At 43.8% G+C, this 27429-nt stretch overlaps 4 protein-coding genes across 6 annotated transcripts; 3 read left to right on the top strand and 1 right to left on the bottom strand.

Moving 5' to 3' along the window:
* Nucleotides 1–11092: 11092 nt before the first annotated feature.
* hscb (HscB mitochondrial iron-sulfur cluster cochaperone) lies at nucleotides 11093–14084 on the bottom strand. The gene is made up of 6 exons (XM_047015390.1): nucleotides 13585–14084; nucleotides 13291–13387; nucleotides 12206–12295; nucleotides 11805–11949; nucleotides 11567–11614; nucleotides 11093–11447 (listed from the first exon to the last, which is right to left on the bottom strand). Exons 1-6 carry the CDS (start codon nucleotides 13944–13946, stop codon nucleotides 11353–11355), a joined length of 837 nt encoding a protein of 278 aa, XP_046871346.1. The 5' UTR covers nucleotides 13947–14084; the 3' UTR covers nucleotides 11093–11352.
* Nucleotides 13730–22069, top strand: lrrc8ab (leucine rich repeat containing 8 VRAC subunit Ab). 3 transcript variants are annotated; one of them, XM_047015388.1, is made up of 5 exons: nucleotides 14159–14302; nucleotides 15167–15296; nucleotides 15839–15897; nucleotides 16548–18666; nucleotides 18920–22069. In XM_047015388.1, the coding sequence occupies exons 4-5, from the start codon at nucleotides 16555–16557 to the stop codon at nucleotides 19202–19204; spliced, it is 2397 nt and encodes a 798-aa protein (XP_046871344.1). In that variant the 5' UTR covers nucleotides 14159–14302; nucleotides 15167–15296; nucleotides 15839–15897; nucleotides 16548–16554; the 3' UTR covers nucleotides 19205–22069. The 3 variants fall into 3 exon arrangements, with proteins under 3 accessions (XP_046871345.1, XP_046871344.1, XP_046871343.1); XM_047015389.1 differs by lacking the exons at nucleotides 14159–14302; nucleotides 15839–15897 and adding an exon at nucleotides 13730–13818; XM_047015387.1 differs by lacking the exon at nucleotides 15839–15897.
* A 230-nt stretch (nucleotides 22070–22299) lies between these two features.
* On the top strand, nucleotides 22300–24015 carry ppil3 (peptidylprolyl isomerase (cyclophilin)-like 3). Its single transcript, XM_047015368.1, has 6 exons — nucleotides 22300–22397; nucleotides 22663–22737; nucleotides 22970–23063; nucleotides 23274–23341; nucleotides 23438–23556; nucleotides 23648–24015. Exons 1-6 carry the CDS (start codon nucleotides 22395–22397, stop codon nucleotides 23772–23774), a joined length of 486 nt encoding a protein of 161 aa, XP_046871324.1. The 5' UTR covers nucleotides 22300–22394; the 3' UTR covers nucleotides 23775–24015.
* An 83-nt stretch (nucleotides 24016–24098) lies between these two features.
* Nucleotides 24099–26732, top strand: zgc:101858 (uncharacterized protein LOC449555 homolog). Its single transcript, XM_047015367.1, has 8 exons — nucleotides 24099–24229; nucleotides 24355–24525; nucleotides 24631–24809; nucleotides 24939–25032; nucleotides 25133–25202; nucleotides 25292–25328; nucleotides 25455–25518; nucleotides 26193–26732. Exons 1-8 carry the CDS (start codon nucleotides 24206–24208, stop codon nucleotides 26349–26351), a joined length of 798 nt encoding a protein of 265 aa, XP_046871323.1. The 5' UTR covers nucleotides 24099–24205; the 3' UTR covers nucleotides 26352–26732.
* The last annotated feature ends 697 nt before the right edge of the window (nucleotides 26733–27429 follow it).

The following is a 27429-nucleotide window of genomic DNA, read 5'->3' as shown; positions in this document are numbered from 1 at the left end:
ATGGGGTTTTAGCAATTGTGAAAAAATGTAATGTACATATTTTCACTGGATTGTGAAATGAATTGGTCATTGTGATACACACGGTCATGCAGGGAGTGGCAACAAATCTGTACAAATATATGTTTCTAATCTAATCTGAATCCTGTGAAAAGACATTCAAGACTTCTGTGGAAATCAAATATTTGCCATAAAACAAAAGCCAAGACTCACTGATAACAAATTGCTGTAATAGTTTCAGATAAAAACTTTCCCATTCCATGGAACCAGGACATGGCTGGATGGCAATGATATTGATAAAGTTAATGATAGATAGATAATGATAGATAATATATAATGATACAGTTATATATCCCACACTCTCATGGTGTTTTGCTTCATCAATGTTTTTTTAAATCAAAATAAGCAGAAATCCTGAAGAGCTTGCGAGGCCATCCAATAGTTACAAATAATTGAATGTAAGGTATCTGCCACCTTTTGTTCCAGTGGGCAGACGACCCATAGAGACCAAACCAAAAGTTAATCCCACTGGGCAGACATGGCTTATTTATTTTAATAAATAAATACATACATGTATTTTTAATGGAGATAGCTTGTACTTTGTTAATAAGCTAAGGGGGTTAGTCAAGCAGATTACAGTAACTCTGTGGTAAAAATAGTTACGACTGATTTCCAAGGTTAAATCTGCATTGTCTTTTAAAGACCTTGAAACTGTCATCCATGCTTTTATCACCTCACGTCTAGATTATTGTAATTCCCTATGATGGTCTACCCCAGTCCTCAATTGCCCGTCTTCAGAATGTTATCGTCCACTAGAACGTTTGACCACATTACCCCAGTCTTGGCCTCTTTGCACTGGCTTAAGACCACCTTTATGTTCTGGCGTTTCCCACCACTTGACTCGTGCTGTTGCTTGTTTTTCTGTTGTTGACTGTTTTGTATTTTGTTTTACTGTATATTTTATGACAAATGCTCACACACAATCATCATCTTCATAGTTGTTAGTTTAGTTTGACTCATTCGTTTCGTTTAAAATTACGATTTTGTATTGAATACTTTGTCTGAAAATTATGATCTTGGTTTCTCCGGATTCATTGGGTCTTTGCAAATCCACAGTTCCATGGTTCTATTTCAGGTACCAGTTCTAGAAAGCCCAAGCCTTTGATCAAGGAGTTGCTTACCTGTTTGCTTTAGTAACTTGAGGAAATAATGATTGTTAGAACTCACAAAAGAGCAGAATACATAATGAGATCCGAAGGAACACCAAGAAGACAAGGCTAACAAGGGTAATGACACACTAATCCAATTACAGCTGTACTGTTACATCACATATAATAATTAAATTTAAACGAATAATACAGTACATATCCAAGGTTAACGTTGGATCACGTTGCCATGGTTACAGCATGGCGAGAGCTGACTTGCTCTGCTGATGGAAATATAGTTACAAAAAAGACACCATCAACCGACCCTATTACAGATCCATTTGTCCATATGGCAGACTGGTTAAAAGTAGACTGGGGGTTCGTGTACAGAAACGTAAGGAAGAAAATGCTTCTCATTCAGAAACTTTAACCTGTCAGGAAAAAAAATAAAACGGCATAAACATTCATGATTGAGATGTTGCACACTCTCCCAGGGTCCATCGGAAGAAAAAAAGAAGATTCTTGCTGCCAAGGAAGGAGCCTTGATTCACCAGATGACACCAGATGGTGTGCAAAATTACATTTCCCATGACCCTCTGCTTCAGCTGCGAGGCTCTCACATAGAAAATAGGATTTTCATACACAGGTTGAGTCAGATTCCACTCTGTCGCACTTTCTCAAATTTAAGAGTAACCAACATGTATGAGAGCAACTGCAGTCGACAAACTCACATCCAAGTTCAGTGTTGCATTAAGTCTCCTTACATTCAGCCAACATTTTTTTACTATGGATGGTTTGAAGTCTTAGCACGTCTAGCTGTGGTATGACAATTTGCCAAACAAGGAAACTATCAAATCCGATTGATTCCCTCCATTTCTCATCCAGACATAATGAATGAAGGCACAAAACAACAAAAGCAATACACAAATGATCACCCCTGCATGATTTAATAAATCCAACTCTCTGGAAAATAAGATCATTCATTTCAATTTAAGACATTTTATGGGAAAAGCAGGTTGTTTTCAAAAAACAAAACACCCACAAATGTGTACCTCACATTGCGAGATGGGAGATATCTCTGCCACAAAGTTTTCCTGTCCTTCATTCTCCGAAGAGGCCTTGAAGACAACATCAAGTCTGTCAGCAAGCCAAGGCGCAGAGGAAATATGAGGAACAGCAGCTGCTGAAGGACCTGTTTCTTTGATCAATATTGGGGGCTTGATCAAATGATATGACGTGTAAAAATCCCTGTCCGTACTTTGGGGGGACAGTCTGTGACACGGGGAGTCTGAGATGTGTCGCTTGCTGCGCTTCTTCAGCAGCAGAGCAGTGAGATCTGAACGAACAGGAAGAGAGTTTCGAGACGGCACTGTTGTGGTGCTCGGCTGCGTTCGGTTACTGGCTCCAAACCAGGAGAGGCTGTGGAGAGGTAAAACAATCAAGCTCCCTTTCAGAAAGGCTGCAACCTACCTTCGGCGGATCCTGGAGAATCATTTATAAATCATCAGTTTCACATACATCTTATACATCTCTTTCATTCGGCCCAATCATTGTATAGATTGAGGGCATTGAAGAAGACAGGCGACCATCTGTCAATGTCGAGGAGTGTTGTATTTTAGGATGTGTTTTGGGGGCAGAGACTTTAATCAAAAGAGCAGTTATTGTCAAATTACTGACACAAGTTCAAAGATGGATGACTCCTTGCCGATGTGGACTGACAGCTGAAAGAGTGATTAATATCGTTCCAGCCCGAGAGCTTTGATAGCTAGAACCTCAGGCGTCACAGAGCCGGTCTCATCGGGGTGTACGTCAGCAGTCATCTGAATCCACACCTCCCCAGACACCAGCCACAGCTGTGGAATGGGTGATAAACACTCGGAGCCTTTAGAACTGGGAAGGCTTCTGGAATCCACAGGTCACTGACACGACGCTGTTTCAAGGGCCTCAATCTGAGCGGTGACAGGCTTGAGTTATGTGGTCTCTGTCCTGACAGATGCAATAAGAGGAAAGCCCAAGGTTTGTTTTTCTCCTTTCCTCAATACATCACTTTCATACTGACCACAGGCTGAGTCACGCCAGGGCTTTCACGACAGGAGGACGAGGGCCCAGGACAGAGCTCTGCGAAGGGGCCCACAGGCCCAGGACAGAGCTCTGCGGAGGGGCCCACAGGCCCAGGACAGAGCTCTGCGGATGGGCACACAGGCAAAATGCTCAAAATCACACATTGTAAACTAAACTCAAACACTAATTGTCAGAACACAATACACCAAACATGACACCATGTCTTCCAAACACTAATACATGTTCTCTTTTCACAGCAACATTTAGTCAATCATAGCACAATGTCATAAAAAACACTAACATCAGATGGAATTACAGAAACTGCATTCATTTTTGCAGGTATGTGTCAGGTCTCACAGTATATGGATTATAGATTGTGTTTGCAATCCAGGTTCTTTTGAAGCCTCTACATTTTAGTTTTGTTGGGTTTTGTAAATGTATGCATTTTGTTTCTTTTGTTGCATAAATTCAGAACAAAAAATGAATGACCCATCTCAGAGTAGCTTTATAGAATGTACGGTTACTGTATTGAAAAAAACAAGACAAAAACGTACAGTTTTTTTCAATCGCTAAGAAGCGCTTACCCATACTTCGGATACTTTTTCTAAACTCTTAACAGAGACTGACACCTACAAAACACAACTGGCCAAATGTGATAATTTTCTTCTCAAAAACACATTTTGTTAAATATATACTAACTCTCCATTTCAAGACAGAACACATGTTTCTCTGCACACACTGACTTTACCAAAACACTGGAAATCTGACTCAAAATGAAAATATTCTGTCAAAGAATAACACTTGTTTTCACTTCAAAAGGTACATGCAGTCAAACAAAGTACACCAGGTTTCAAAATTCTGGCTATTGTTGACATTATAAAAACTGCATAAACTTATGTTTCAGGTATTTGCATGGAAAACATGCAATCCACCTTTTACACAAAATTTCTTGGTTGGGAACTGTATGTCCACATATACAATAATGTTCACATTCAAACACATTTCAGTAAAAAGCAAATCAGTTCTTTTTTTTCTTACTGTTTACTACGTAAAGGAAGTACAGTAGAAACACAGTATACAGTAATAGAACAGAAAAAGTTTTACAGTAATGCTTACAGTGAACAAAATATTGGTTTGTTGAAAGATGCGTATAATGGAGGCAACCATTGACCGCCTCAACTTGGGTTGCACTCTTTCACCAGCCTCTCTTAGTGAAAGGCCGTGGTTGATTACATGGTCAATGATAGTGGTACGAAGTTCATCACTGACTACTGTTCTTGCAGCCCTTGGAATGCCACCACCATGCATTCTTACACCTCTACCTTGCCCTCTCCTTGGGCCTGGTCTTATCCCCAGCCCTGCTCCTCTCACTGTACCTGCACCTCTCCCTCCATCTCTCACTGGGCCTGCTCGAATCTCCCTGGGCCCCTTGCTCTTCCTCGTCGAACCATTACAGTGTTTGTATTTGTCTGTTTCTGTTTCCTAAATCCAAAAACATCTCTCCTCAAAGTCCTTCTTTTATAGTAATTGAAGGAAATAACCCCTGCCACTGAGTCTAAGCTACACTGGAATCAGCTGTGGTTGGCCCACTTTACCCAACATAAATCAGCTGTGTGTCCATTTTTCAATTGTCTTTTTTAAAAAAATGTATGAGATATGTTGTTTTTGAACTAATATCATTGCAGAAGCAGATGTTTTTATACTGTATCTAAGGTTTGGATAATTGTTTTTGCTATTGTGGGATGTTGTGTGTTAACATTCATAAATACTTCACAAACAATCCATCATTTTGTTGGGAGGTATAGGTTGTCTGTTAAGAAAATGTAAGCGTTGTGGAAATGTCTTCACTGACAGCATATTGTGTGAAAAAGACATGAAATATGTGAATTGTATGGCCAAAAAAGACTGATGCTGTGCTAATTGTGTTAAGAGTTTAGAAAAAGTATCCAAAGTATGGGTAAGCCCTTATTAGCGATTGAGAAAAACTGTAATTGCTGCAGTAAAAGCTTCATTTCCAACAGGACATTACTACAAGAAATATGCAATATAGCTTCCATTTACAATATTACCCTAACTCTGGCCCTTCTCTGAGCGCCACCACACATTCTAACTCCTCTCCCTTGCCCCACTCCTCTCCCTTGTCCTGGTACTTGTCTTCCTCTCCCTTTTCCTAGTACTTGTCTTCCTCTCCCTTTTCCTAGTACTTGTCTTCCTCTCCCTTGTCCTGGTACTTGTCTTCCTCTCCCTTTTCCTGGTACTTGTCTTCCTCTCCCTTGTCCTGGTACTTGTCTTCCTCTCCCTTGCCCTTGTCCCACCCCTCTCCTTTGTGCAGGCATTACTGTATTCATACTTTCTTGTGTTGCTCTATATTGTTTTTTTTCCACACAAGATCAGCCCAAAGAGGTCCTCTTTACTGTCTATACCATATGGTCATGCAATTGAAAGAACCTCAACACCTGAGTGTTTCCTAGTTGGGAATCAGCTGTGATTTACAGTATTTGCATATCTTCAGCTGTTTCTCAGTACCAATGCAACACGTAAAATACAGGGTATATATTTGTGTTTCAATTCACAATATAAACAGCTGTTCACTTTGACTATAGCCAATAATTTAGGGTTTGTACATGATGTTATCTCTTTTGCTGACAGTGTGAAAGCATTGGTACATTGGGCAGTAAAAATCGATTGTTTTGGTCTTGGTTGAGCTTGTGTGTAAAAGAAGTTCAAGCATTTAACATTTGTGTTTACTCTATGCATTTTGTGTCAAAGCAACAAGAAATGTGTTAATTGTACAGCCTACACAGACGTATGTTGTGCTAACTGTGTTAAGAGTTTAGAAAACTTGTTAAAGGTATTGAAAAAACTGTCATAGCGATTGTAAAAAACTGTCATGCATTAGTTGCTGTCATGTACTAATGATGTGGTTTCAGATGTCAACCACCTTCAATCAAAGATATCATTCAGACACTACAACCGTGGCAAAATTCAAGGCAAATAAAATCCCCACCTTTAAAACGGTCCCCCCCCCCTCCCCCCAATTCAGGCCAATCACATCCATTAGCACCCCCTCTGTGTTCATCTGCACTGCAAAGTTGCGGCAGGGGCTGGCGTTGGCATGGAAACTGTGAGTGAGGAAAAGGTTACATCTCTGTTGAACCTGCCAGGACGCACAGGAAAACAGGAGCACTATTATCCTGCTATCATCAGCACAAAGAAGGAGGGTGGAGGGGAGGGAGGGAGGGAGGGAGGGAGGGAGGGAGGGAGGGAGGGAGGGAGGGAGGGAGGGAGGGAGGGAGGGAGGGAGGGAGGGAGGGAGGGAGGGAGGAGGATGAAGGAGAAGGGGTCGGGATGTTTATGTAAAGTTTCCAAATGAATGCACTGTGCTGAATGTAAATCATTTGCTGTATAAAAACATTGTAGGGAGGTTATTATCCATTTGTCCCAATATAATGCCATATTGCTGTAAGTAAAGTTGTTCCTGCATAGCAATACATGTGATGCTATACAATAAATGCATTGCTTATGAGGTGCTTTGACTGCCAAAAACAATTGGTGAGAATACCACGTGTGAAAAGAATATCTCCACTTGTATTTGCCTCAAAAACAATTCCCACAGTTGAACTGTGCCATGTTTAGGTTTTTGACAGAAGATTCACATTAGAATTCTATACAGCTGCTGGCTTGCCTGCATTGCTGTAGGCACCTGCATGATGTTGCTCGGTGGAAGAATCCCAGCCTTAATTCAGATTCACCATGTGGAACAGACCAGACATGGCCTCTTAGTGTTACATTTACATTTAGCAGACGCTCTTATCCAGAGCGACTAACATTAAGTACAGGGACATTCCACCCAAGGCAAGTAGGGTGAAGTGCCTTGCCTAAGGACACAACGTAAATTTGTATGGCCGGGAATCGAACCAGCGACCTTCTGATTAATAGCCCGATTCCCTAACCGCTCAGCCACCTGACTCCTCTAGTGTTGAGTCCAGTCCTGGGAAAGGTAAATGGGTGGGGGAAGTCTGTCCACCCGCCTCTGACCAGAGTGAGCCAGAAGAAATGATGCCTCACTATATATTATGTCCTCTGCCCCACCACACCCCCCACCCCCCACCTCACCCCACCCCCCACCTCACCCCACAGGAGATATTACGTAAGCTCCCCTGAGATTCCTATGGAGCAGGGAGAAGCTGGGAGATGTCTTGGTGACATGGCGCATTCTGCTTGGGAAGGCCTTCTCACTGGAGACACGGGGAGAGACAAGTGACGAGCGATGGCAGGGTGGCAGCCAGGCGTGTCTGCTGCGTCGCTGAGGAGAGATAAGCCAGGGAGAGAGATATCTCCCAAGAGCCAGGTGGCTTTAGCGCACACCCTCGGAAACGCCGCCACCTCGCGACTCGTTTATATCCCCTGCGCGTTCCTTTCAAAGGTTCCTGAGAAAGCTCTTTCACTCAGCATCTCCTGAGTTTTCAACGTCGCAGCCAAGAGCCTTCAGAAGCTCCAGAAGCTGTATTGACAATCTGTAATTAAAATCTGACTTGGGTCTCCAGTGAGGAACACCTTCCATCCTGAGGACAGAGATGCTGTCGCCATCCCTGCCACAGTATCTGATACCGGTTATTGAACTGTTAGCCATCTTGTTTGGAGATCGATGTGGTACAGGCCACCTATTATTTGTCTCAAGAATGACGTTGGTCCTTTTTGTTGATTTGAGAGGGTCGAATGCAGGGTGTGATTTTAAAGAAAGAAAGGTTATGGAAAGGTTAGGAAAAACATACTCTTTCTTTAGAGAAAGTAACAGTCTGTTAATGATGTGGGGTTAAAAGGTTTGGTTCTGACACTATATCAGCAGCCACCATATTTGATTGGTTCTGTATACAGGGGTTCTTAATCCAATATAATTTGTGAGAGTACATAGGGTAGGTTTTGGGAGGTAATTGATAAGGGGATTGCTTGGCATCCGCTTTTTGGGGGAGGATTACATGTTCGGGGAAGTCAGGGGGCTTACAAATATGACAAGTGTCCTGATCCTGAGTCACAGAGTGTGACACATTTACGTTTACATTTAGTCATTTAGCAGACGCTCTTATCCAGAGCGACTTACAGTAAGTACAGGGACATTCCCCCTGAGGCAAGTAGGGTGAAGTGCCTTGCCCAAGGACACAACATCATGTGGCACGGCGGGGAATCGATCCGGCAACCTTCTGATTACTAGCCCGACTCCCTCACCGCTCAGCCATCTGACTCCCTTTTACACATACACTCGTACACGAACAGACGCACCAACACACACATTTGCCCTCATGCACTCACAGATACACACACACACACACAACACACCCAGTCATGCACAGTCTCTACATGCACATCCTTCTGCCTGTTGTGGCTAAGGAGTGGAGTGATTCTCCCTGAATCTCTCCGCAGAATCTCATGCATTAGAGGGAGATGCTGCACAACGTCTCGTGGGAATTCTGCTCACAAAGATGCAACTGAGTAGAAAGAGCCTTGTTCTGCTGTGTTTGGGTTTGACATCATAAATATGCTTTAAACAAGCTAACCAACAGCAAAGCCTTGAGAGGCTCACATTTCTGGTTTTAATAGGCCGGGTCCCCTTCAAGTTGCAACCCAAAAAAAAAGACGATCAAAACAACTGAAACTGAAAATCGGTGCAGTCTCTGGCAGATTGCAAGAGAGCCTGTGGCTGTGTGGAACACAAAGGGATAAAGTCACAGAGAGATATGAACGTGAAGATGCACGCTGTTTGCATTTTCATCGTATCACTGCGTATAAACACAAACACTATGTTCCAGCAGGGGGGGGGACATTTTGGCAGCACTGGTGGTACAAACAATGCTTTGATTGAAAAGTGTGTCAGTTTCCCCAGCAGACACGTCAAAGAACGTTTCATTAAAAGCTGAGAAGAATTCTCCTTGCTTTCTTATGGAGAAAACTGCTCCTCCAGTTTACTGTTCCGATCATCTTCTGCTCCTTCAGCCTCTTCTCTTCATTGGTGGTGACCTTTCACCATAACCTTCCCTGCTTTGTCCAGGCAGCCTTGTGTTTCCTGCATGGCAAACAAACAGACAGGAAGACAGCGTTTGTCCCCAGCATGTGGGCAGTGCTCTGGAGAGGGTCCCGGGTTCCAGCCTGAAGTGAGGAGACCACTGTGCCCAGAGGTCGGCTCAGTCAGGACGTCCAACCCGCAGTTTAGGACACATCGTTGTGCTTCACTGAAACAAGATGACAGCCTGTAGTCCATACAGCCTGACTCAAAAGACAGCCAATCCCGAGGTCTATCTCAGACATGTATGATACTTCAATTTCGCACAAGTGAAGAAGCCAAGGACTCACACTGACTTTAAATCACAATCTGCACAATGACACCCTGCACATTACAATTTGCACTATTGTATCGTTGGCACTATCTGTATTTTTTGGTATTTTTAGGTTAAATTGTAAATTATGACTACTTATATATATTTTTTTTAATTCCCCTTAGTATTAGCTAGACTTTGCTCCTTTTGTACAGTTAGTCCACATATTTAAGTTGCAATATTCCTATATGTTTAATGTATGCACCTCCCTGCCAAAGTAAATTCCTTGCTTGTGCAAACACGCATGGCGAATAAAATCCCTTCTGATTCTGACATGCACGATTCAGACACACATGTTCCTTCATTGCCAGAGCTCAAAGAGCTGCAAAATGGTCGATACTTGAGCTCTATTCCTTTCTGCTTGGCTGCAGCCTGCTAAGCCTACCTTAATGTAAAACCACATGTACCTAGCTCATTTGGCCATGCATTGCCATCCAAGTCAATTTCACCATTCCACAGCAACGAGTTTTTCTCCCTTCCTCTCTTTCAAACTCAATTTGAGAGAATCCTGGGAGACAGCGCTGGGCTCAGACTTGGTCGATCACATTTTCTCATTAATTTAGAGGCGCCGTAGATACCTTCCGATTACGACATGAATAATAAATAGGCCTGAGAACTGTCCCTGAGGTGGGTGGGCTCTGTTTAATTCACTGTCTATCCAGTGGTATTACTGAAACTGCCTCTCAACAGCGCAGAACTCCTGGCACAGGAGGCTGTTGTGCCAGACATAATAGCCCCCAGTCAGGTCGTGTTTCTGGGGGACGGCTTAGAAAACCTGGGGGGGCATGGTGCTGCTGGAGGACTTGTAGCAGTCTTGTAAACCACAGTGATGTAGACATGTAATGAATCATTCACCATTCCCGGATGTGTGTCTGATGTCAGAATGTCCCTGTCTTTGCATAGCCGTCTGATTCTCAGCACTAGAAATGAAGCTGCCAAAAAGCAGGTCTTTACTGTAGTAAAATGTGTTATTGGTAGACCACACAAGTCTGCTACTAAACTGTTGTTAATGATATCTAAAGCTCAGTACATCATCTTCATTCAGTTCAGTCAACTGGTTTACCATAGCATGTTACATGTGGGAATCTTTATTGTCCATATTATGTAGCTCTCCTGGAGGGTACAAGAGGGTAGCTCTCTGGAAACAGTGTTGGAGTGTAAACCTACAGGAGGGTCTCTCTCCAGAAGCAGGGTTGGTAAAGCCAAGAAATTAGATTCACGCCATGGTGTTTTCATCAATCTATATATCAAGGTAGTGTGTCTCCCTCCACAGGTCAACTGAGGAATTACTCTTCACTTTGTAAATCAACAAGACATGACAAATGCTGCCCTGATTGGCAACATAATCAAATAACAATCGGTGCAGCATTTTATTCAGTCAATTACATTTCCCTGTCATATTTAATGACGTGTTCAGTGGAACTGCACCTAATTAAACTTAACGTTTGACTGTGTTGTCGTTAGATGTGAGTGCCATGTGAGTGGTATCTAACAAAAAAACACGGGTATCAGGATGTTGTATCACATCGTACAATGTACCACTTTATTTTTTTAAATTATTTACAAAAGAAGCATCTGTGAATATATATATTAAGATTATAGATTAAAATTAAGAATAACTTTATTGTCCCACAGAGTATAAAATGGGGCTTGGGTTTTTAACATTTTATTTACAATAAACTTTAAAGTCAACTATTAAAATATACACAGCAATGTCTTCAATTGTCTATAGGATTTTTTTTTTACGTCATGCAAATGGAAGAAGGAGCCCAAACTGTTTACATGAGCTCTGAAAGTTTTTCTTTCACCTTGTCTTCAATGTTCGCAAAGTATTTCATCTGGCTAAGAAGTTCTTTAGCAGTTTGAAGCTCTCCTGTTGAGAAAGATGAAGAGTGAAAAATTGTTCAGTCAGTTTAATAGTCTCTCAATGAATACAAATAAAAAAAGAGAGAGAACATGTTAAATGTCGAGTCAACAGCAGTAGGACATTACCTTTCCTCATCGACGTGTCTATCTGTTCAGTCAAGTCTTTTAATCTCTCTGAAACAATGATAAAGCACAGTTTCAACACAAGCTGTTCACAAAGAAAACCTGACAATCTGTTACTAAAACCTGACATTCGTTGATGAAAGCCATATGGCCATCAACGTACAGGCATTATGGCTTAAAAAAAAGAACTTAATTTCACAGGTCACAAAGTACTAATTCCCATATAAACACTGTCTTCAACCTTTAGTGGCCTGGCCGATGGGGTGCACGTCCTCCGGGCTCCGAGCCTCCTGAAGAGCCTCGTTCATCTCCATCAGCTCCAGGAGGAGCTGGGGGTCAGCTCCTGGGTCCGTCCCCTCCTCCAGGTGCATGCTCTGGAGCTCCAACTGAGACACGGAAAAACATGAGTCCCTCCCCGTCCTTCACCGTCAACACAGGCCAGTCAGGCGGCATCAGCCCACAATCAACAACGTGGAGGAACGAGCGGGATGGAAGCTATGCGCGACAAAGTATACGCATTGCGAATCGACGAGACAATGAATGAATTATTCTTCCTCTGAAGAGGTTTTTTGGGCCACTCTTAATCTCGGTGGGAGATGATTTGGGGTTTAGATACCATTCCGGAACAGAATTCCACCTCACCATGTACAGTCCACGACTCAGCGGTTTGAGGAGGGTCCTGTAGGCTTTATTCACCAGAGCCGACTGATGCTCTGAAAACTCCTGTTCTTTCTGTCGAGAAGAGGACATAAAGACATCAACATGGCTGGACAAGTCAACACGCTCGCACGCGGGCCCCCATTGGCTAAGGTGCAGTGTAACATCTCCACTTACGAGGCTAGAGATTGTAGCTCGACTACACAACGGATGTAATATGACACACAAAAGACGACTACGTCATTGGTGGCGCGTGAATGGGATGCGAAAGATAACCTGCGGAGGTCTATCTAGTCTTGCGAATTAAACTGTCACAAAAGCGTGAAAGGGAGAGACATCCTCGCTTCACACATTGCCAAACCTATCTCCGACGCATTTCTTTTCAGCTCATGCATCCACAAGATTCATTCTCCTATGCCGGATACTGGGTCACGTCGGTAATTGGATTTCGGAACAGATCTGGCCACTCTTGAGCTGGACAGCAGGTCTCACCAAGGGTAAGCGAGGAGAGGAAGGAGTGATGTCAGGGAGGGACCAGCACAGAGATGGCTGCTGCACAGACAGCATATCCAGCGCTCACTCCTGCCAGCTCGTGGGGACCATCCATAGCTTCCAGTCAGGGAGTTTTAGCATGCAAACCTTGTAATGATAACCCCATCCATAAAGTTGGGAGCTTAAATAAGGACCAGCCACAGGGCGGATTATTAAACAGAGTCTGGGGTTAGAGGAGGCTGAATACAGTCACAGTGTTGTGTTTTGAGGGGCCCCTTCCCACGTGGGCTTGTAAGATCCTCGCGACAAAAGCGTGGTGGAGGAAGAGGCAGACTGCCCTACTGCAGACGTTGTACATCCATTTATGTAGGGATGATGGACTGATTGGAACACTGGGCTGAACCCTAACGTTCATTTTCTCAGTACCTTGTTCCATCTTTATTTCCATTGTGGAAATGAAGTGCCTAGGGGCCATAATACTGATCTCTCATCGGTCCTATGAACCTGACTGTAGGGCTGCCGAACAGGCCCCAGTCTTACTGCAACCTCTGAGTGAACAAAATGACAGAGTAGCCTACCGCCTTCTTCTGGCTGAAGTTGTCTGGGTGTAAAGAACGTTGGAGATGAAGATATCTTTTCTGTAGCTTTTCAGTGTTGATTGCAAAGGTCTGGTCACTAAAAAGATGCATTAACAAATAAAGGATACAATAAGTGTAGTTTTAATTAGCATTCTATCATTTGATTCTGACAATGGCTTGAGTAGTGACATTGAAAAACCACACAGTAACAACTACCCATATTTGATGCACGAATTACGTTGATACTCAACGTTCATCCCCTTCATACGCCCCCTGGATTAGACGTAAACTCACCAATCCATGATCTGGAAGAAGGACGCGCTCTCGTCTGGAGGTTGCAAAACGTTACAAGACAAACAGAAGAATGCTGGAGTCTCTTCAATAGGTTGACTGCAATTCCAACAGTTCTGTTTCACATGGGTTGTGCTGAACAACCTCTGTGAACTGATAATGGTGGTGTACTTTAACTCTCTCTCTTTCAGTAGTCTCAAACTATTCCTTTGCCTTGTGCCCTTATTGCTGTTGAAGGTGAGGCAATTGTTTAACGTTACATACGATGAAACCTTTGATAGGCATGCTTTGTTCATCCATAACTGATGTGAATGCTGGAGTCCATGAGATGTGAAAATAATCCGCAAATTGTTCAACGACAGCATTGTCGACAGTTTAGTTTACCGTGCTGTAAACTGTATTGCTGAATTTACTTAACACTTGAAATTACTTCCTCGTGAAACATGATTCTTCTTCGACAGTAGTCGGAAGAAAAACTGTCAGGCAAGTCTCCTGTACTGGCGGCACCGCCACCGCCACTTATCGGATTGGCGTACGTTGTCGGCTACACTGTGCTGTACGTGAAACGGATTGACCCGGTCGACATAACACCGACACAGTCAGCTACGTTTGCTGCTAGCTGGTCCGCTAGCCACTTTAGTATCATCAGTCACTTCACCAAATATTTCTTGTAAGCTAGAGGTGTTGGCACGTCGGCATTTATGGCTGTGGACTAAAATCTGTAAGATATAAATATTTTTTTATCCTCGATTTATTTTCATTACTTATCTTGTATTGTAGTTTTCTAGTTTATGCCAACATTAGCCTATGCTAGTTAGCAAGCTAACGGCCTTGGCTAGCTCGCTAGTTACACTGCTATCCACTCCTCCCTGTTTACAGCTTATAGTGAGCTAGCTACGCATAGGCCAGTAGCGTGCAAGACTCAGCATTATTCACAATACATGCCTGACTATAACAGACACTATTTGACACCGAAGTTGACTGATTAGCTGCCATAGAGACCCCTGTAAATCGACATATTGTAGCAGAGACTTTGGTATTAGTTTCTGATAACAGATTTGCACCTGTCAACTAAACCGGCATTTGTTAGCTACTGTACCTAGCTACAGTACAGTATTCTGTTGTAGTTTTGACTACAGTGGCTAAAGCTAACTAGCTAACGACTAGTCTTAACAAGTGTATTTTGTTAGCAAGTGGCAGTCTTGAAATCTATGTATGTGCTTTAGCTATTAGCTTACTGTTAACGGATGGTTGACAGTTAACAAAGGCCTATTAAAATTATATGTTATTCAACGTTAAAATGAAATTTATCAATTGAGTAAGCTAATCTTAACTGGCTACACAAGACTGAGTACACCTGAACGGAGTCCTCATCCCATGCAAATTACTTTGTCAGGTTATGCCCAAATTCAAGAAAGTCACCTTCAGGCCCATGTCTTTTCTAAAGAAAGTAAATCGAGGTAGTTTCCCCTAAATCAAATGTAAGCATCTTGTGAGGTCATTAATTCTCATTTGAGGGTGTTATTTAAGCCCCACAGAGTCGTTACAGAGATAATAAGGCAAGTCATGTTACTTTATTTTTCAGATTCAATACCCATCCCGATGGAGATGCGGGTGAGCAGAACTCATGCTGATTGCAGGGTTCATAGAGAGTGGGATATCCACCAACTGCAGCACCAGACATTGGAGTACAGATAACACCACTGACGCTTGTGGTAAGACACAGTTTCCCTCCACAAAAACAGTTACCGATTTCTGCTCACATCATCAAATAGCCTTTTAGAAAAGAGCGAGTATTGTTCAAACTCAATTGTATGGGTCGCCTAGAGGGACTTTGGCGGGGCGTTAAACTCCTCGACTGCACAGGAAGTATGTCTGTCCTCATCGGTGCGCGGAGACTGATGAGTGCCCAGTCCTTGCAGTGGGTGAGGGTTAGGGAAGCCATGAGGTGAGAGCAGGCTGTTCCAAAGAGACAGGAGCTGGAGACAGTGGCTCCTCTAAGGTAAACAGGATCTCCTCCCGAAGGTCGCAGAGGCACTCCTCAAGGCCACACCAGACAATACCCTGGATATTATCATCGGAAATGGCCAAGAATAGAGCACTCGAGAGTAAAGGTGGCTGCGGCTTGGTTTGAACCGTTTGAGCCAAAGCGCGTTCTGTCCTTTAGGAGTGGGGGGCGGTTGTTAAGAGCGGTGAGGCTGTGTGTTTTGGGATGGTGCAGTAGTAAGAGGCTTCTCTTGTCTCGTCTTCATGGAAGGAGGAGGAGTAGAAGAGCTTGTCGGTTACGCTGAAGTAGTCTGCCTTATTCACGCTCTCGTAAGTAGCCTCATTTAATAGAAAATACATTTACATTTTACATTTAGCAGACGCTCTTATCCAGAGCACAAGTACAGGGACATTCCCCCGAGGCAAGTACTGAAGGGTGAATACCAGTTTCCCCTTTTTCTGTGCACTCCACCTTTTTTATGTGTGTTTCATCCATTGCATGTTGGCACCGGTACCTGTTTAAGGCTGCCAGACCAATAACAGGGCCAACTCTCTTTATTTGGACAGATTAACATCATGAAACACACACTAAAACATCAGTCTCACCCATAATGAATTAGTGCTCCCATAAACTGACTTTGATCTCCAGAAACATATTTACCCAGAGCGATAAAGATCCTGTATAATCACCTACAGTGTTGTAGAGTTATAATAAAAATGTTGTTGTTTTTAACAATGCTGGAATGAATAGCCAAGAATGCGCATTCTAGTGTCTACTTAAGGCCTTGGATCATTACAGTATTTCAAGGGAACCGTTAAGAATGGCGTGATGCATTGCATCATACAATAACCATTACAGTACAATAACCTCATTTGTCATCCTCTCGCTTGGTTGAATAAGCGCATATTCCAATCCTGTCAAATGTCAGAGTGGCATGTCAACCACCTCACCGTCATGACGATCACCGTTCCCTGTGCAGGAACACCATGATCCCCATCACTGAGCTGCGTTACTTTGTGGACACCCAGCCTGCGTACCGCATCCTGAAGCCATGGTGGGACGTCTTCACCGACTACATCTCCATAGTCATGCTGATGATCTCAGTGTTCGGGGGCACGCTGCAGGTCACCCAGGACAAGATGATTTGCCTGCCTTGCAAGTGGGTGGTCAATCAGACCTGCAGAAGGTATTTCAACTCCACCCTCTCGGCCCCGCTGATCCTGGAGCCCAAGGGCATCCAGTACGACCTGGACCGACACCAGTACAATTACGTGGATGCTGTGTGTTACGAAAACAGGTTGCATTGGTTTGCCAAGTACTTTCCCTACCTGGTGCTACTGCACACACTCATATTCCTGGCTTGCAGCAACTTTTGGTTCAAGTTTCCCCGGACCAGTTCAAAGCTGGAACACTTTGTGTCCATCCTCCTGAAGTGCTTCGACTCCCCGTGGACCACAAGGGCGCTGTCCGAGACGGTGGTGGAGGAGAGCGATCCCAAACCGATGAAAATGAACGGCTCCATGGACAAGAAGGCGTCCGTCATCAGCGAGGACGTGGAGGCGAGTGTCCCCATGCTGCAGAGGACCAAGTCCCGCTTTGAGCAGGGCATCGTGGATCGCACCGACACCGGTGTGCTGGACAAGAAGGAGGGGGAGCAGGCCAAGGCCTTGTTTGAGAAGGTCAAGAAGTTCCGCATACACGTCGAGGAGGGGGACATCGTCTACAGACTCTACATCCGACAGACTATCATCAAAGTCATCAAGTTCATCTTGATCATCTGCTATTCAGGGTACTACGTGCACAAAATTCAGTTCAGTGTCGACTGTCACGTGGACATAGAGAGTCTGACAGGCTACAGCATGTACCGCTGTGCCCACCCCCTGGCTACCCTGTTCAAAATCCTGGCCTGCTTCTACATCAGCTTGGTAGGCATCTACGGCCTCATCTGTATGTACACCCTGTGCTGGATGCTGCGTCGCTCGCTGAAGAAATACTCCTTCGAGTCGATCCGGGAGGAGAGCAGTTACAGCGACATCCCCGACGTGAAGAACGACTTTGCCTTCATGTTGCACATGATCGACCAGTACGACCCGCTCTACTCGAAGCGCTTTGCCGTCTTCCTCTCCGAGGTGAGCGAGAACAAGCTGCGGCAGCTCAACCTGAACAACGAGTGGACGCTGGACAAACTGCGCCAGAGGATCACCAAGAACTCCCAGGAGAAGCTGGAGCTGCACCTCTTCATGCTCAGCGGGATCCCGGACACGGTCTTCGACCTGATGGAGCTGGAGGTCCTGAAGCTGGAGCTCATCCCGGACATCACCATCCCCCCCATCATCGCCCAGCTGGTCAACCTCCGAGAGCTGTGGCTGTATCACACGCCGGCCAAAATAGAAGCGCCGGCTCTGGCTTTCCTGCGCGAGAACTTGAAATCCCTTCACGTCAAGTTCACGGACATCAAGGAGATCCCGTTGTGGATCTACAGCTTGAAGAACCTGAGCGAGCTGCACCTCACCGGGAACCTCAGCGCCGAGAACAACCGCTACATCGTCATCGACGGGCTACGGGAACTCAAGAGGCTCAAGATCCTCCGGCTGAAGAGCAACCTGACCAAGCTCCCCCAGGTGGTGACCGACGTGGGCGTCCACCTCCAGAAGCTGTCCGTCAACAACGAGGGCACCAAGCTGATGGTCCTCAACAGCCTGAAGAAGATGGTGAACCTGACGGAGCTGGAGCTGATCCGATGCGACCTCGAACGCATCCCCCACTCCATCTTCAGCCTCCACAACCTGCAGGAGATCGACCTGAAGGACAACAACCTGAAGACCATCGAGGAGATCATCAGCTTCCAGCACCTCCACCGGCTGGTCTGCCTTAAGCTCTGGTACAACCAGATCGCCTACATCCCCATCCAGATTGGCACTTTGACCAACATGGAGAGGCTGTACCTGAACAGGAACAAGATCGAGAAGATCCCGAGCCAGTTGTTCTACTGCCGCAAGCTGCGCTTCCTGGACCTCAGCCACAACAACTTGACCTGCATCCCTGTCGACATTGGCTTCCTGCAGAACCTCCAGTATCTGGCAGTGACAGCCAACAGAGTGAGTCGTGGGTCTTTATGTTTGTCTCACTGCATTCTATTTGCATTCTTTTGATGCTGTAGGTTGTTTTAGTGGACTTCCGAAGCCTCTTGTAGATGCCTTATTTGCCTAAAAGGATCATGTTTCCGAATCGCTTTCTAGAAAGTAATTAAATGATATATTTTAGTATGTACCATGTCAGTCCACCACTCATAAACACGGCTGTAGGAGTTCTTTGTTTTGATCCCTTCTTCCTCTGTTCCACCTTTTAAAGATTGAGACCTTGCCCAATGAGTTGTTCCAGTGCAAGAAGCTCCGTACCCTCAACCTGGGGAACAACTGCCTGCAGACCCTGCCGTCGCGCTTCGGGGAGCTGACCAGCCTGACCCAGCTGGAGCTCCGGGGGAACCGTCTGGAGTGCCTCCCCGTGGAGCTGGGCGAGTGCAAGCAGCTGAAGAGAACCGGTCTGGTGGTGGAGGAGGAGCTCTTCAACACCCTGCCCACGGAGGTCAAGGAGCTGATGTGGAAGGTGGACAAGGAACAGGCCAGAACAGACTGAGACTGGGTGGCTGGGCCTGGTGCACTGGGGGGTGGAGGAGGTGACCAGCCCCTCAGACCGCCTGCTGAGTCAGGGTGAGGACAGGATGGCCTGCTGGGGGGTGGTGAGGTGTGGGGGGGGTCTGCAAATGTCACAATGCCATTTTTCTTTCTTTCCTTTTTTTTTTTTTTTTTTAATGTCTGTCTTGAGAGACCGTTATTAAACTCACAGACTGAGATCAATTCAGGATTAGCTATGAATCAACTTTTGTCCCATGGTCAGGAGGATGACAGCAGGGGGAGGTCAGTTAAAGCGATATCAACAAAGGTCAACGGAGACGAGTAGCGGTCAATGCTTCTATGCTGGTGGACTGGGTCACGAGCACGGGTGTCAGATGAGTCAATAACCCTGCCGAGTCACAACCCACTCATTCAGTGGGGTAGGTCACTGTAGCAGTGACGGGTTGGACCCAGCAGTAGAAATGTGTGCCATGACATGGCGACCGCTGTCAGCTAGCATAGGATGGGACCCTCCCGTTAGAACAGAACTCTCCAAGGCTGCGCTCTTGCGCTCATTATAGTACCATGTGCAGATGGCAACATTATGAATTCAAGTGAGATATACACTAGGGTATTCCTTAACTCTAATTAGGCCTAGATGTAAAGACCAAATATTTGATAATGCTAATTGCTTGACATTTCAGTTGACCTCATTTGCACAGGAATGCAACACGATACAATTGATTTCGACTGGTGTGAAGCCCCTCTGGAACTTTATTGTTCTCCGTAGTGAACAATACTTGAGGGTTTTTAACGGACGGGTAAATTGGCAGCAACGTGTGACGGCCCATTGGATCAGAAGCGGCGGGTCGTTTCAGCTGAAGGTCAGTTCCACACAGGAGAGTCCTTGGGAGTGGTGGAATGACTGTTGAAGGGGATTTCAAGGCACTTAATTTCCTTACGAGAGGCATGGTGTCACTTTAAGTGGCCAACAGATATCGGGTAGATTTGCCTTAACCCTAACCTGTTTTATGTGTCTTGGTTGGTAATATTTGTTATTACACAGTTATCAGTTCAAATTCAACTCGTGGTGCAGCATCAATTCAACCAACAGAATGACCGAATCCGGATGGTAATTTGTGATATGCACTTTCTCAAGAACATGCCATCATTTAGGCCGTATGTTTAAATAGGAAACCCTTTCGCAGACTGTTACCACACAGGGCATCTGTCATTCATACTTTCACTTCATTTACACAAACGGGGACCTGCATGGCATTCATCCTGGCATTATAAGCTAGCTGTTACTACTGTAAGGATTATTACAAATGTTGTTGGTCACTTCTCTTCATGTCATGTATCATGTGTTTTATTCCCATGTTACTCCATGTTCATCCTGTCTTTTGCCATATGCTGATATGAAAGTATGGTTCAGTGTGTTATGGGTAAAAACGTTCTGCCATTTCTGGTTTGCTTAAGTAAGCATGATGTTGCAAAGGGGGGTATGCAAGGCCCCCAAATGCCTCTTGTCATGGTAGAACGTTATAACTATATTATATTGTTTTGTGTTTTAGTAGACTGTACTGAAGCTCAAGACACAATCATAATATACACAGTAGCAATGTAACTGAAATGCAAACATAAGCATTTTTAAAGGATGTCTGTAAAGCTCTTCCTTTCTGGCAACATATTTTGCTCTCTGTTCAACACTAACATAGTTCTCAGTGTTTCTTCCATCCATTCTGGACGCTTTGCCCTTCTGTTGGTCATATTCAGAGTAAGGGAGTAGATGCAGAAGTAGATTAAAAGGGATCATTGCTCCTTTTGCACTGGATGCCATCATGCATCTATAAGGCCCTACCACATCTGTCAAACATATACAGTACATCTATGTTATTTTGATGAAGGCATGAAACTATGTTAACAGTGCACTGCTATTTATAGACAATCAACCTATGTCTAAATGAAAGTGTGAATGTGGAAAAAGAGTTATGAACAGTTATGTTCGTGGATTTTGAGGTGTCTTATAAACACCGTCCCTGAATGTGCTGCGCACTATAACAGGAATTTATTCAGCCAGAAAATTGTTGGTTTATTTGGAAGGCACTTTTCAATGGGAATTATTCCCTCGTGCATGAGACACAGTGACCTCTAATGCCATTCTGATCAGGATAGGAAGTCTCAGACTTAATGCCATTAGATGTTAATTGGAGCAATACCTTTTTAGTTGAATTATTTTAAAAGTTAGATTTCTATGTTTTCTTCAGTATCGACAGCTATCTTTACAATACACTAAAATTTTCTCAGGAAATTGACATTCAGTTTGCATCTTTTTTTATATAAATATATTTTCTTCAATTTCTCAATATTTTTGTTTATTTAAACCAATGTTATATTACACATTTTTGTATTTCAGTTCATTCTTTTCCAATTTGTATCAGTGTATTTGATATTAATTGCAGTTAAAACTACTAAATATTAAGAGAAACACTTAACTACTACTCCACATTATTTGTGATAATGCATTTTTGCTTTGTTGTTTTAAATTCCGAATTCGTTTTTTTTTTGTCAGTAGTGTTGCAAAGACTAAGGAGGTCCAGCTGTGGGAGACTGTCGCATTAGAAATGCCCGCTATTCCATTCATGTTTTTTTTCTGTTTTGGAGATACAAACCAGCCCAAATATACCCATATGTTCAGATCTGACAGTATTTTAGAAATCCATAGCAGTATTAGTTTGTTGCCAAAAGTATTCCAACCCTTCATAGGAGATCAGCGTTATATTTCAATCACATGAATGATGTGAGCTGTCTGTCAGTATACCACAGAGGTGTCAAGCCTTAACCCCACTCCCTGTCACTCCCACCATGAAATAAACAATAAACATTATAGTATTTGTCTTCAGTCACCGTTACTTATTCTCTGGAATTATGAAAGCCACAATATTTGTATTGGTTGCTATACTGCTTTTAGCTACGAAAACACGTAGTTTATGACATTTCAGTGTAATGCAAAATAATTGGTCTTGATTGGATTGGTGTTATGTTGCTTTATGTGACAGTGCGGTCTGTAAAACCAAATTACTTAATAATGTAGTTTGCCGTCTCTGTTAAATTGCGGAACCAGTATTCTGACACTGGATGTAGCTAGTCGGATTTATTTCGTTAACGCACTTTTGGAGATCAAGCGACAAGCGCCTATACAACGCCTGGAAATGGTTAGATGTCTTAACTTTAAACACGATTTTAGCTTTCTACATAAATCAACACGAAGTTACAAACTTGTAGCTGTATAATTGTTTATCGTCGCCGAACTCACTGGTCAATGTTGGGAATTAAATATATCCAGCTTTCCAGCCAATTGTTGGCAGTTTGGGTTGCTAGATGGCTAAGCTAACCATAGAATGTACGCTCTATGCCTCTCCACTGCTGGTCATGTGGTGCTGGAAGTTATTTCAAATAAAATAATCTACTCTTTCGCAGGCAGTGACTCTACACACAGACCTTGGTGAGATAAAAATCGAGTTGTTCTGTGAGCGAGCTCCAAAATCATGTGAAGTGAGTAACTCCATTACCAACTAGCATGCTATCCTGGTTATTGTGTGGCTCAGTCCTACTGAACCAATTGCTACAATGCAACGGATGCACCTCCAACAAGGGAGCACTACATTTAAATGGCATTCAATCATCCAAACGACATGATTGAAAAGTGAACATTTCAGTGACGTGGTTGGACATGGCTATTTCAATATAAGTTACAAAGTAGTGTCTCATTCTGTTTGATTTGTAGAACTTTCTTGCCCTCTGCGCCAGCGGTTTTTACAATGGCAGCATCTTTCATCGCAACATCAAGGGCTTCATGGTGCAGACGGGAGACCCAACAGGTAGTGTACCATCATCGCCCAGATACACAGCTGTTCTGTTCTCAGGTTGGATTGAACATGAGCCTGTCTGAGACAGTTTAATACTGGCTCAATACTATCGTACTCAGTGGTAATGTCTGATGTATTGACTACGTCCTTGTATTAGATTGCAATATTACCGAGAAAAAATATCTTAACTACAAGTGACAATTTTCTCCTTGCAATGTTAAGGCACTGGTAAGGGAGGGACCAGTATTTGGGGGCGGAAGTTTGAAGATGAGTTTAGCGAACACCTGAAGGTGAGTGGTACACTTTCACACTTGTACTTCAGAAACAATTTGATGTTACTTCTTCAGCTATCTTGATCTGTTGTTATCTGTGTTTGTTGACTGCAGCATAATGTACGCGGTGTAGTTTCCATGGCAAACAATGGCCCCAACACAAATGCATCGCAGTTCTTCTTCACCTACGCCAAGCAGCCACATCTGGACATGAAATATACTGTGTTTGGAAAGTAGGTTTTGAAACTGTTTGGACACACACTCCTGACATTTCTTCCATTAATACCTGATGATGTGTTTCATGAAACTTTTTTTGATGTGTAGGATCATTGATGGCATGGAAACCCTGGATGAACTTGAGAAACTTCCTGTCAATGAGAAGACATTTCGGCCCCTGACTGAAGCAAGAATAAAGGATGTGACTCTTCATGCCAACCCATTTGCGGGATAGACATCAACATTTACATTAAAACAACATTTACTTGGTATTAACATTGGTTAATAACGACCTATGTACCTGAATGAAATCATTTTGACCTATTACATGTATCTGGATGACACAGACACACAAATACAGACAAATGTTGGTATTGGTAATGTAAGTAACTGAATTTGTCAGTTCTCTATTCCTTGCTGTATCAGTTAATATGTATTTGGGATTTTGTATGAATAAATGTTTTTTTTTATATTTATTATTTGGGGTTTTGGTCCTTTATCAGAAATCTTTGTGAAGACTCGATAGAACTACATTTCCGTCTCGTTACAATGACGTCAGCACAATACGAGGACATCCCTGGACGATCCACACACCCACGAGTGCAATTGGTTAGCCGCATTTCACAAATTCACATAAGTGTCTAAAGTTAGATAAATTTATAAGCAATGGCAACAAGCGACGCCTTCAAGGTAAGCTGTTCTGTTCGTGTTTGTCTAGTTTGTTAACGCGTCGGTCTGTTAAAATAGTCGATTCCATTCATAGGAGCTCCTATAGCTGTTGTTTTAATAGCAGAACTGTTGTCTTGCCTTTCCAGGTGTCATCTCTAAAGGGGAAAGTGACCCTAATTACAGGCGCTAGCTCTGGCATCGGGGCAGGGACAAGCCTCATGTTCGCCAAACTAGGTGCCTTGCTGGCACTCAATGGACGCGACGTGGAGAATTTAACCAAAATCGCCAAACAATGCACGGATAATGGTGGTCCCGAGGTAGCCTACAGCGCGCACTGTCACGCAGAAACAATGTAACTTCTCGTTTCCGCTGAGTCTCAACTATTACTGTAACATATCTACTTGCGCGTGTGCGTTGTGCAGCCCCTGCTTGTGCCCGGTGACCTGACAGACGAGGAGACGGTCAAGAAGACCGTGGAACAGACCATCGCTCACTTCGGTCGACTGGATGTGCTAGTCAACAGCGCTGGCATCCTAATGATGGGCAGCATCGAAACGACAGATCTTGCCCAATATGACAAGGTCATGAACGTCAATGTCAGGTGGGATTTCCTGGCTTTCAAGTCCAGTTATTTTTTTGATTTTTTTAAGGAAAGGAAATAGAAAACGATACTAGAATAAGTCAAGGGTGGTCTTCTTGGTCAGTTGAAATGTGTCCTCATGTGTTTTAGATCTGTTTACCACCTGACTCAGCTCTGCGTTCCACACCTGATCGAGACCAAGGGCTCCATTGTCAATGTCTCCAGTGTCAACGGACAAAGATCTGTGAGTACCACACAACAGGCACTGTCAGTATGTGTGTGTGTGGGTGTATGTTGCTTCTTCTAGGCCCTGGGATTCCAGATGACCCCGTTCTTTGTTTCAGTTCCCAGGTGTCCTTGCCTATTGCATGTCCAAGTCTGCCATCGACCAGTTCACAAGCTGCATAGCCTTGGGTAAGCGAATCCAATGTCTTACTTGACCAGGCCAGGAGGGATCTGGAGAATAAAGGAGCTGACCGTCCCGCCCTGCTCTTGTCTTTCAGAGCTGGCACCAAAGCACGTGAGGGTGAACTCCGTCTGGTATGTCCGGATGACGCCCCCTTTCCTTTTAGACGTGGATGACGTCAGGTGGAGCCGTCAGTTTTGTTGATGTCCAGTGTCAACATGGCTGTTAGTGAGTGCAGTGTTTTTGTTTTTCCCCCCCAGTCCCGGTGTGATCATCACAGACGTCCACCGAAGGGCTGGCCTTGATGAGGACCAGTACGCTAAGGTACTGTATTTAATTTAATGTATTCGTTTATTTGTCTGGGACAAGGCAGCGCACATTATCACATACATCATTATCACAGTCAAAGCCAGAACAATATGTGTAGATGTGTCGCATAAAAAAAATGGGGGTCAGATGGCTGAGCGGTTAGGGAGTCAGTTGCTCTGGAGAAGAGCGTCTGCTAAATGACTAAATGTAATGTAAAAGGTTTCTAGCCAATAGGCTAATTTGCAACCCCAGTCCCTGGTCTTTGTACACTTGATTTAGAGATGCACAGACTGGAATTAGGGAGCCTGGCATCGCCAGACCAATTCCCAAGTGTGTACTATCCTGGAACCAGTGCTATTTCCGATATCCAAGGGTATTCGATGATATCCGTTGCATAGGTATCAACCGGCGCAGACCAAAAATGCCTCTGCACGCAATTGGACAGAATTTGAATAGGTATAACCAATCAGAGCACCAAAATGGTTGTGATTGGCCTGGCACTTTTCGTGCCGGAGGGTTGTTTGAACGGGAGGGCGGGCCAGACCCATCTGCCAGAGCAGATAAACCACAAGCTCGCAGATGGGTCCGATTCCCAGACTGGGACTGAGGTTTCTGTCAAGGTGAATCTGACTTGAGATGGTTATTGTTTGAGTCCTTCTGAGTGGTTTATCTCCTCCTGTCTCCATCAGTTCCTGGAGAAGTGTAAGCAGACCCATGCTCTAGGCAGACCAGGGGAGGTGGAGGAGGTGGCCCACGCCATAGCCTTCCTGGCCTCAGACGCAGCCAGCTTCATCACCGGGGTCAACCTGCCCGTAGATGGCGGGCGTCATGCCATGTGTCCAAGATAATAAAGGCCGGGTGATCACTGACGGCCCTTTTATGCGCCAGAACATCTCACGTTGTCTGCCAGCTTGTGTCTACTTTTCCATTTCGGGTATAGGACACTTTAAATGGTGAGATGAAAACGGCAACTCCTCACAGTTTTGAAGGTGGTAAGGTTACAGTTATGAAGCGGTAGAGGTCGTTTCTGACCAATTCTGTGGAAGTCATTGGATTCTTAGAGGTTGTTCTGCCGTAGTAGAAGACTGTCCTCAAGTGGTGGTTATGTAAAGTACATTAAGAGCACTGCAATATGTTAAATTACTTGGGATACTACAGTAAACATTACCGGACAGACAACTTTTTATCAAATGACTGAAGATCAGAATAAATAATCAATTGAAAGATCATTATCAACTGGATTTTTTTTTAATTGAACATCTGTCTGTTGAAGAAAGGAAACTTAGACTTGAAGAATCAGTAATTTTTCTAACATAGCTACGATTGTAATAAATTGTGTGTGAGGTTGAGACGTATTCAGATGTTATTGGTAGAATTGGTCCAATTGAGCACCTGACATTCACAAACAAAGTGTTGGAAATGCACCACAAGCAGGCCACGTATTAAAAACAAATATAAAATTAAAGCTTTGATGAAACTTTATACAAAATACAAAATGTTTTGCAGATATGTTAAATTGGCATCCGGTTTAAATGAAACAAATTGCCAATCCCATGGACATTTAAATAATATAAATTAGCATTATGATTCCACTGGGATAAATTGTATACAAAATGTAATAGTTATTATACACATTTTACATTTTTAACAGTCAAATGGTATTGCTTGAACCTTGAGTGAGATTCATACCTAAACAACAGGGAGTAGAAAAATAATTATTTGAAATGGCCTGTTTGAGAATATAAATGATACCACCTGCATTCATTTGCATGTAATTCCCTCAGAAAAGGCCCATAGAACTGACAACAATAATCACGATCAACCATTGGAGTCTGTCATTCATTGTAGCACCAGAATACCAATTTTCTTTATATAACTGAACATTGTTAAAGTATAGCTAGCTGAGTTGGAAGGTAGACAGATGGA

This window comes from Hypomesus transpacificus, unplaced genomic scaffold (genome assembly GCF_021917145.1).
Source record: "Hypomesus transpacificus isolate Combined female unplaced genomic scaffold, fHypTra1 scaffold_30, whole genome shotgun sequence".
NCBI classification, from domain to species: domain Eukaryota; kingdom Metazoa; phylum Chordata; class Actinopteri; order Osmeriformes; family Osmeridae; genus Hypomesus; species Hypomesus transpacificus.
This window is presented reverse-complemented; position numbering and strand designations above follow the sequence as displayed.